Source organism: Leopardus geoffroyi, chromosome D2 (assembly GCF_018350155.1).
Source record: "Leopardus geoffroyi isolate Oge1 chromosome D2, O.geoffroyi_Oge1_pat1.0, whole genome shotgun sequence".
Lineage (NCBI taxonomy): Eukaryota > Metazoa > Chordata > Mammalia > Carnivora > Felidae > Leopardus > Leopardus geoffroyi.
This window is the reverse complement of record NC_059334.1, coordinates 85,741,466-85,751,844: the sequence shown is the minus strand read 5'-3', so window position 1 is coordinate 85,751,844 and position 10,379 is coordinate 85,741,466. Positions and strand designations below refer to the sequence as shown.

Below are 10,379 nucleotides of genomic sequence, written 5' to 3'. Positions count from 1 at the left end.
AGCGCTGTCTGAAACGAGTCTCCACGTCTGCAGAGCCCTACATGGCCTGTGCGATCTCACCAGCGCCTCACACAGGGATGCTGTCAGAGGAAAATTTTCAGTTGAATTTTTCCAAGCTGTAAAGAGATCTTTGGCCATTGAGGGGAGCCACTGGTTTGGTCTATGAGCTGTTCTAAGTATTAGTGTGGATTTCAGACGGCTTCACAGTTCTGAATTTCCTGAAACCTGCCGTTTCTGAACTGCTACAAGGTGCCCGTGTGTTTCGAAAAAGAAATTTAAAGCAGGCTAATTACTACATATTTAACATCATCGTAAAAACACACCTTCTTTACACAAGTATTTTTAATTGGATTTTGAAGATGTTTATTGCATTCTGTTTGGTGGAAAAAACAAAACAACACATACATGTATTTAGCACAAGCTTGTGAAATACACAGAGCGTAACGGGGTGAGGCGCAGTCTCTGCCCCTCGCCCACCTCTGAGCACGGAGTTGTGACCAAGTGGTTCCCGCAACAGTCGGGCGCTGAGCGTACAAGCCTCTAGTTCTCTCCTTTCAGTACTGGTAGCAGCTCACCGTTGTCTTTCAGTTCCTAACGACGAAAACAGAAAGCAAAAACAACATGTATGCGGACAGATGAAAAATGGAAACGTCTGAAGAACAATCACAGGTTGCATCCGTTATCAGAGACCAGAAGAAACACTTCACTGGATTAAAACTCTAGCTCACCAACACCCTGAAACTAACTATTATGTCATAAACACTACCAGATTACAGAACTGAAGTTTTAAAAGGCATTCCAAAACCAACAGACTGATCAGCATTAACAAACACAGCAATTAGAGCAAAACACCCATAGCCCCACGGGTGGCACACAGGCTTCACTGTTTCAACCCAGCCTGGAAAGGCTGCAGTACTACAAGCGTAAAAGTGTACATGTAGAGGCCAAAAAACACTAAAAAGACATACAAATCCAGAAATGTTGTGTGCTATCTTGCAGATTTAAAATCTGGAACACAGCCATCAAATTTAAAATGTGACAATAAATGATGAATGAGATTTTCTAGTTTAAGACAAACATTTAATCTGATGTAAATTTGCAGGTTATTACTAAGCAGCATGAACATCCATCAATAAAACCACGAAAATCAGGGCACCTCGCTGGCTCAGTCAGTAGAGCATGCGACTCTCAATCTCAGGATGGTAAATTCAAGCCCCATGTTGGGCATGGTGCCTACTTAAAACACACACACACACACACACACACACACACACACACACACACACTAAATTCCATGTGACTTCATCTCTGGTTAAACCCCATCAGGTGTGATTCTGTCATATAAACTCAGACAACTCTCAGTGATGTTCTGGGATCTTCCAACATTAACTCATTAACAAGCACACATCGTACTGCACTAAAGGACCAGGCAGGACTTTTCTGAGCACATGACCTGGAGGGCAGGAGGCCACGCTGCTCACGGAGAGGCCCAGAAGCCTGCAGGTGGAATCTGGACTCAAGGACTCACGAGTTGTGACATCACATGCAGATTACCTAACTTCTCATCCGTGTCCCCTCATCTGACGACTGAGGACAAGGAACTCAGGATGCTGTGAGGACGGCCTAAGCACTAAGGCAGCCTGCCTGGCACACGGGGATCGCCATCATCATCACCACTAATGTGCGCCAACCTTATCTAAATATTCCCTCTGTAAACAAACATTCTGCAGTAGTGATAACATGACCTCACTGAATATGTACTAATTAGTTGCTATTTTTCTCAAGACACTAGATTGACTGAGTCATTGAATTACCGGGTAAGTTCTTTATCTAACCATTCAACAGCAAAAAGCACTCAGTGCTCTTAAAGGCCAGCCAGAATTAACCCACCTGGCAACTGTGACGTTTCCGCTGAACTAAAGACGGAAGAACCGTGCTCTGTGGGAAACGGACTAAAATGGCAACCTAAGAACTGTTCCCAGTTATCTTCTCAGGAGAAAATGTTACCAATATCACAAATGTCCAGATGCGTCTTTTTAGCAGGTGAACATCAAGAGTCCTGTAACATCCTGTTTTATACCTAAAACGAAGTTGCCCGCACAGCTCGGCTTTAGAATTAAATGAGATTGATCGATTGTTATCTTCCCAAGAGTTAGCAATGGCTAAGGTACAGGCTATAAAACATTCAGACAAGAACAGGCTCAGGAGTATTTGGGTTTGAAGACTGTGTCTTGAAAAAATAAAACACATATATAACATAACAAATGCAGATCTATTTTTGTTGCTTCAGGGCTATTCAAGAGCTACTATGTTAAGCCTGTTCTTCTCCTCCAGGAATGAGACACTTTACTAGTAAAAGTGCCTCACTCGCCGCCTTCAGAAGCGCCATGTCAAACAGCAGTCCGCAGCAGACAAGACTGGTGTGGGCGAAACCGCAGCAGACGGCACCCCTGCCCCGTGTTCACCACACGTCCGGGCCCACAGAGCTGATGTCCCTCAGCGCTGGGCTCGAGTCCTCCCAACAAGACCAAAGTAGGAGTTAAAACTTATTTTAAAACCTAACTAGGAGCAGTGCTGCTGCCAGGGGGTTAGCACTGCAGCGTCCCTGCGGGATCAGGCTAAGAAACAGCGTGTGGCACACACAGGCGCTATCAGGTGTAAGCACCCCAAGAAAAGTCCTGCCCACTGAGCATTCGCGGAGGGTTTCCTTAAAGCAAACTAAACAAGTAAATTAATGGTCAAAGATGTCAAGGGTGTATAAGAAAAGGTATCGTTTCTAAACATGCTTACGATCTGACAGAGCTAACCGATCTCCTAGCGTCTGAGGCCAAGCTGGACGTGGGGAAGGCCCACAGCAGCCTCGCACAGTTCTGTTAGGAAGCCGGGGTCAGGGGCCTCGGGTCTGTCACAGAGCTGACAGGACCAGGCAGCACTGGGTGTCAGGCCTCCTGCCCATGGCCCGGCACTCTTCACTCCATCACCCCAGTGCATGTAAGGCAAAATAACACAAAAACACAATACAACGTAAATATAAAAGGACAGAACAACTTCAGGAACAGGAGCAAAATATTTCTGGCTTCAAGAATCTATACACGATTCATAGACAACAAGGGTCCTGGAGGGCACAGAACACATGTAACTATGGAACACAAGATATCCAAAGCAGAGGGGGGACGAGGAAAGAAGGGCTAAAAACATGGAAGACAGTTCCATCAGATTTAGCAGCGTGGGAGTAAAAATCACATTTCGAGCTTGGCCATAATCAGAGCATCTTGGAAGGCCAAGTTACAGTTCTGGCCTTGGCCGGAAGCTCTTCGGGAGAGGAAGGAGGTTGTGCAGAAGACCCGGGGAGGCAGAAGGCCCCACAGCAGGGGGATGATTTGGCTGGCTCAGGGGACGGGTGAGCACAGCCTGATCCAACAGGGACAGTGGGGGACAAGGTACTAGGGACACAGAAATGGTAACACGGGGCGAGTGCCTGGGTGGCTCAGTCAGTTGAGTGTCCGACTTAAGCTCGGGTCATGATCTCGTGGTTCGTGACTTGGAGCCCTGCATGGGGCTCTGTGCTGACAGCATGGAGCCTGCTGGGATTCTCTATCCCCCTCTCTCTGCCCCTCCCCCACTCGTGCTTTCTCTCTCAAAAACACACATGTAAAAAGTAAAAGTAAATAAAAAAATAGAAATAAAAAAATCTTTTAAAAGAAATGGTAATCAAAAGTGAGCCAGAAGTGACTGGACAGGAGGCCGGGAAGGAAAGGAGTCAGGGAAGCTCCAAAGTTTCTGTTCAATATGAAATTGTAATTTTCAAACATGCCAACATTTCCCATCTTTAGGATGCCAAATGAACTCCGACCTTACCTTAACAATATCCAGACCTCCAACAAGTTCCCCTTTCACATACAGCTGAGGATACGTGGGCCAATTCGAGAAAGTTTTTAACCCCTGCCGAACCTACGGAAACAAGAGAAACTCTGAAACCTTACTATTAGACCCTAGTGAGTAAAACTAAAGGCAAAGGATGAGAAACATAAAACACAGAACTTACTTCTTCATCCTCCAATATGTCAAATGTCTCATATTCAACACTACAAAAAGGAGAGAACATTTTAACAGGAAATAGTTGTATTAAACAAAAATGATAAAGCCTACTTGGTGTTTTAAAAAACAGTCAGGAAAAGTAAATTGTTTCGTTGCTAATGACATTCACTATAAAAAATGGAAATGACTTAACTTCTCTCAATCTGTCAGGTAGGTACAAATTCATCTGGACTTTTCTCTAGACAATACTGGATTAGACAGGGGTCAGCACACTTTTTCTGAAAGGGCAAGGCCATAAACACGCAGGCCCTGGAGGCTAGTCTCTGCATCACACAGAAGCAACCACACAGGGCAGACAGGAGTGGGTGTGGCCGTGTGCCAACCCCAGGTTAGACCTGTACCCCAAGTTTACACGAGTCTGTCCTTAACACTCCGTTCCCAGCCCTCACCCCTGGAGCCGCCGCTTCTGATGTCCTGGAAGCTGCTCAGGGAGCGGGGAGCAGCTCTGACGTCTGACCGCTCGCAGACACCAGGGCTGGGCCGGACGCTCACTGCCCAGGACGACGACGCTGCCAACAGACGCCACCTTACGGAGGTGTGCCTTCCCACGTGAAAGCGAACTTATTTCAGAACACACATGCTGTTTTCAATACGCACAAACCAGTGAGAGTGGTGTGGATTCATGCTGGACAATGAACTCTACTTGTTATAATGAATGAAAAATCACTGCATGGAAATCCAGCCGTATCTACTCAGAAGGACTTCACTGTTTGGTGGTCAAGGAATCAGTACGAATGTAGGACTGAATTCCTGCAGGGAGACTGCGGAGATACGTGCAGTCCCACAAACCGGCCAAAGAAAACGCCACATATAAAAGATAAATTTCGGGTTCCATAAAACCAAAACCACCTTCACAGGGAAATCTCACTCAGTAAACAAGTTCCCAAGAAAACTGTTCATGGTGCAGAAAACAGTCAAAAAAACAAGATGACAGGATAAATCAGCACCAAGTACCAACAGGACTGTCTGAAAGCAAGAGAAGATTAAAAAAAAAAAAAAAACAAGACCCAACGTAAGTTTCCCTTCAGGTTGAACTAAAGGAGGCAGATCTCCTAGTCTGAACAGTATGATCAGCGCGAGTTACAGGTCCACAAGGGAGCTGAGAGGCACCGGGCCCACGCACGTGCAGGTGTGTGTGCAGTCATGACAGCCAATGCATCTCCTGAAAGTTCTGTGCACAGAGTACCTCCATACCTCCGCGTATGCTCGGTACACGGCCCCTCGAGGCGTGTGTCTTTGGGCAGAGAAGGCGAAGAGGAGTGTAAGAACGGAGGGGAAGGAATAAAAAGCCAGAGCTTTCTCCACAAACTGACAGCTCTCAGCAAGAGGACAGTCTGTTCAAGGTGAAGAGCGGCAAAGGTCCCCACGGCCCCGCTCACCGCAGAGCCGACTGCGTCAGCAAGTCTGCAGCTGGGAGCGCTTTGTCTCCAAAGAAGCCCCTCTGTTCTGGGGAGCAGGTACTTGCAAATCCAAACAGGATTAGACAGGTATTGGGCGACTCTCCACCGAACATACGAGCTGAGACGGCCCGATGCTCCTGTGCCCTGGCCTCATGGCCTCGTGGAGGTACGCCCTGAGGGGACACGCTGTCACTAGAGACAGGTGGACTGAGCGTGTCACACCGGGGAGCTGTGACAGAAGACAGAGAACGGGGCCATAAAAACTGATGACCAAAAGCAAGCCAGCCTCTGCTCTGTCCTCGGGCAGGGTGAGGAAGGTCTGGCTAGAGACCATATGACAAAAGACTCTTTAGACTCTCCTCTGTAAAATGTCACCATCACTTGAAGAAATCAATCTTTGCTTTTCATGTCCCCAGAGTTGTATTTAACCTGTGCTACTCAACTGACTACTTTCAACCATGCCCACGCATGTCTAAATATTTCAAAAGATTACCTTCCCCACGACTTCAAAGAAATGGTTAATCTCTTTAAAGCTATGGCTAAAAAATTAACTTAAAAACTAAATAAAGCAAGCTATGGCTAGCACAGTAAGAACATTAAAAAGAACGTGTTGTGAAATAAGTAAAATAATAATAATAATAAGCAAATACATTTGATAAACTCTACCGAATATGGGCGAAGTATCTCCAAACAAGTGGTTTGTTTTTAATCAGAAAAAACTCAGCTGCAATCTTCTTACCTGGCAGCATTACCACCGAGCAGATCAAAAGCATGAACACAGCCTTCAATTGACCCTGCTTCTGAGATGCACAGAATGACCTGTACATGGGCCCTATGCATTTGGTAAAATGTTGAAAACTAGAATGGTTTTTAAGGAAATTAAAAACCTCTAATACATTTCCCTAAAATATCTTTGTGTGTGTTCAAGAATTCAGTTATTAACTTTCCTCTGGGAAAGCAGACAAATAGTTATTCCAGTAATTGCCTAAGAAGCTCCTTTATGTTACCAATCAGTTGATACTGTCCAAAAAATCCTCTTGTGGTCTAAGTTAAAGCATTCACAAAGCACCACAGCAAAAACAAATAAATAAACATATACAGATAGAGAGCCACAACAACCGAAAGGCATCAGTGGCAGGACGGAAAATTGGAGTTTCTTTAACACACCATTTGAAAACAAGATTTACCTACCCGGTACTATTTAGTATCTCCAGAATCTGTTTGCTGAATCCACATTTTGCTTCCTAAATTTAGAAGGGGGGAAAAAAAACACACACACACATGTAAAGATGGATTACATTTCCTACTCAGCCCACTAGCCTGGTCCTGTGGACGCTCTGTCCCTGGGACACAGTGGGCACAGCGCACTCTAGTGACGAGCCTCCCAGTGCCTCTGGCATCACAGAGCAGTGGGTCAGCTGGGATTTCAGGAGGCCACCAATCCCCACCCCACCCCCCTTTCAAGTCCTGACCCATCCAGACATCACCCTGGACTCTCAGCCCACAGACTTCCTTCAGGCTCTACCCACCGGGGATGACACGTGTCCTGGAACCTGACAGTCTTTGTGGTGACACGGTCCTCAGAGGGGAACCTTGCCGCTCTACCAAGACTCGAGTTCCTTCTCCACTCGCTCTCAGATGACCTCGCCTCACCTAACCTTTCTGCACTGAGCGGGATCATCGCCTGCCTGTTCCCAACTGGACTTTTACTCCCCAGTTTTTAAAACGTATCTTTACGTTATAGAGTCACAGAGTGCCAGGGCTATGGAAGGGCTACGCGGTTCTGTCAGGCCGCCAGGTCCCAAATCCTAGCGATCCTGGAGGGAAGACTCGGCACCACATGCATTTCTCAACAGCACAAGTAACTCTGCTCCCAAGATGTATGAATACTTGCTGACTTCCAGAAACAAACTCTTTTGAGAATAAAAACCTGCTTTAAACAATCACCAAGAAGATATAAAAAGATGACTTTATCACTACTGGGAATTATTAACTTCCTCTATTTTGTTTTAATAAAATTAGTGAACCAGTCAAGGAATCTAGGTCCTGATCTGTGATCTCAGCATGCTGAGACATATATTACCATTTTCCCGGTTACTGCTTACACTGTCACAGTTACGTTGACGACTTATGTTAACTAGCTGGTTTTACTGTATTAGTTATGTTAACTTTCACACTCGCTATCACAACCTCGTTCTCCGGGAAGCACGCTGAACACTCCCACAAGGGGCCGTGAGGCCCTGGGAGGTGAAGCAAGCAGCCCGGGACGACAGAAGAGACGGGCTGCCGTCCCTCCGTTCCACCAGCCTCGCCTCCCAGGGCTTTCACCTCCTCCCCTGGGCCACGAGCCAGACTCTGTCCCACCTGCCTACCTCTGTCACTGGCTGAGAATAAAGGAAGGGAACAGAGCCTGGTTTCTGGAGACCTCCGTTCTAGTCCAAATCCAAATGATAATCAGCTTTGCTCAAGCTGCCGGTGGGAGTGCTCTTATCTAACTTGGTCCTCAAAACGATGCACAACCAGTATGCTCCTTCATCCAACAAGCTCCAGGAACCACCCCATTACAAGTAAGAACTGCCAAACTTTCCCTCAGTCATCAAACCGGTGCCCCCGAGAGCGACAAGGCTCCCTGTGCCCGGGACGCGTGTGGACCAAACTGCTCACTACACGAGCCCAGGGACTCAAGTGGGGACGGGACAGCAACTAACAGAACCAGGAGAGGGTGAACAGTGTTGACCAAGTTTGGCAGCAAAGAGAAATGCACCCCACTGAGATGCTGATGATGAAGTCAGGCAAGATGTGGATTGCTTTGTTTGATCTCCATAAGCACCAATTAAGGCCTGGATAACTTCCTGATGCCACTATAGCTTCATTAGCCACAGCCAGGAGAAAAGATTTAAGCGTCCCCTAGTTGCAGATGTTAGCATCAAAAGAAATTACAAATAAAACCATTTTTGAGTTCTTTACCTGTTTGTTTCCTTTCATAAAGAGCATCACAGAAGCTTTATTTGTCAGTACTTTGAGCCTGAAGAGAGAAAATTGATATAAAATGGCTCAGCTCAATTATTAAACACCACTTTTGCTCCGCTTCAGGAGTAACATGCATATTTGAGGGATAGCAGGATGATAGTTCACAGCTTTGAGTGGTATTAAACAAGCAAATGCATTGACATTTTCCTTTATTTCATTCTCTCCCTGAGCCACCATAAAACACAATATGGCTTTTAAGGCAACGAATGTTCCTTCGAGTTGCAATTCAAGCCCATCAACTCACAGCACTAAAAAAATAATAATAGCCAATTCAGTAAGGAATTGTTCAGGAAGGGGCCTGTACACTGAGCCCACCCACAATTTCCAGAACTACATCTTGTGGGCTCCCTTCTCCGCCACGAGGCGGCACACGGCCCCACACTCCCCGATGTTCACAAGGTCACAGCGGGAACGGGAGGTGCTAAGTGCCGGCACGCCAGCTGCTCACATCAAACGCCCCTGTCTTAACTTTGCGTTTCACACTTTGTACGATCTTCCAAAGGCCATCCCCCACTTGCTGTCAGGAGCGGCAGCCGTCTGCGTGCCACCTGAGGGTCAGTCACAAATCCCAGGACAGTCAGCGTCAGGACAACCTGTGGTGGTCACGTCACCGGATCCTCCTCCCACCGGTGCTCTGGGTCACTCACAGCTCAACACCTCCTCAGAGAACAAAGTGATCACAAACAAAACACCCAAATCATGCTCAGAGCTTCGTCACGTACACTTCCGGTAGAGTGCGATGGGCCGATTCTCAGAAAAACTCAGAAATAAAGAATATGGTGCTGATCGCCATCAGTCACCTGCAGCAAACCAACTATCTGGGCCCAGGAAACCAAAACAAGTGCGTCCGTCCGACTCACAGAGACGTCGCCAGAGCCAGGAACTCAGGCTCTGGCCCTGTGCTTGCCAGGAGCACTTCAAGTGATTACTCAAAATACAAGTGTATCTCTACAGAAGTCTCTATGTAACTCCAGTTATCTAGTCTGAGGCCACAGGAAATACAGACACAGCACATTAGGAAACGAGACAGAAGGTCTGATGAAGACGAGGACATAAACAGCAGCAAGACAGAATGAAGGCAGATACTAGCGCATACAAAGCACAGCAGGTTTCTGAGGACACTTCGCCTTCGTGAGCCACCCAGGTTATTCAGCAAAGAACACAACTGGAGACCCAGAGTCAACAAAGGCACTAGGAGACTCACTGTCCTACCAAAAAGGCAGCAAAGGGTCTAAATCATTTGAGAAAGTGTGGCACTTAAAGGTCAGTTTGACACATATGGGACACTATTTATTAATCAAGGACAGATAAATGAGGTGCTTACTATTAAACACTTTTATCTCAAAATGCTGAATGGCAAGAAAACTACAAGAGGAGGTTTCGCCTTACAGACTCAAGCCCCAACTACGAACGGCTGATACACGGATGTATTTCAAAATAAATTCTTCTTTAAACCTCTACATTAATTCAAATTTATTACAATAAAAATCCCTGTAAGTCTCCCTACAGGCCAAAGTCCAAAATTTCCATAAGATAAGATCTTTAAAAGCTGATTGAGATCCTTCATAAAACAAAGACCAATTTTTACAGCTCCAAATCTCCTTGAATTTTAAGTTATCATGGTTAGAAAGGCAGCGTGAGGCCCCCAAAGTGTTTACGCGGGTACCACATGCGCAGCCCTCGCTCCTCACACTGGGCACTCTTCACAGCCCGCGTCCGGATGATGCTGAGAGGAGGGGCTGTTACTGAAGGCTGAACACTGGGAACGCTGGAGCCTGGCTCCGAGATGCAGAGAAGTAAGTAAAACTTAGTCATTCCACCGAGACAATGACATTTCGTTCTATAAAAACG

At 46.4% G+C, this 10,379-nt stretch overlaps 1 protein-coding gene across 2 annotated transcripts in view; it reads right to left on the bottom strand.

The window, feature by feature from the left end:
* Positions 1-339: 339 nt before the first annotated feature.
* The window catches only part of GLRX3 (glutaredoxin 3), a 32,459-nt gene continuing 22,419 nt past the window's right edge, over positions 340-10,379 (bottom strand). Inside the window, exons 7-11 of one of the 2 annotated variants that reach the window (XR_006701774.1) lie at positions 8,466-8,523; positions 6,690-6,742; positions 4,046-4,085; positions 3,859-3,971; positions 340-591 (exon numbers count right to left, since the gene is read on the bottom strand). Coding sequence is in view for 1 of the 2 variants with exons in the window: in XM_045439268.1 (XP_045295224.1) it covers positions 541-591; positions 3,859-3,951; positions 4,046-4,085; positions 6,690-6,742; positions 8,466-8,523 (295 nt within the window). In the remaining variant the exon portion in view is untranslated. The remainder of the gene's footprint in view (positions 592-3,858; positions 3,972-4,045; positions 4,086-6,689; positions 6,743-8,465; positions 8,524-10,379) is intronic. The other variant, XM_045439268.1, reaches the window with a different exon arrangement.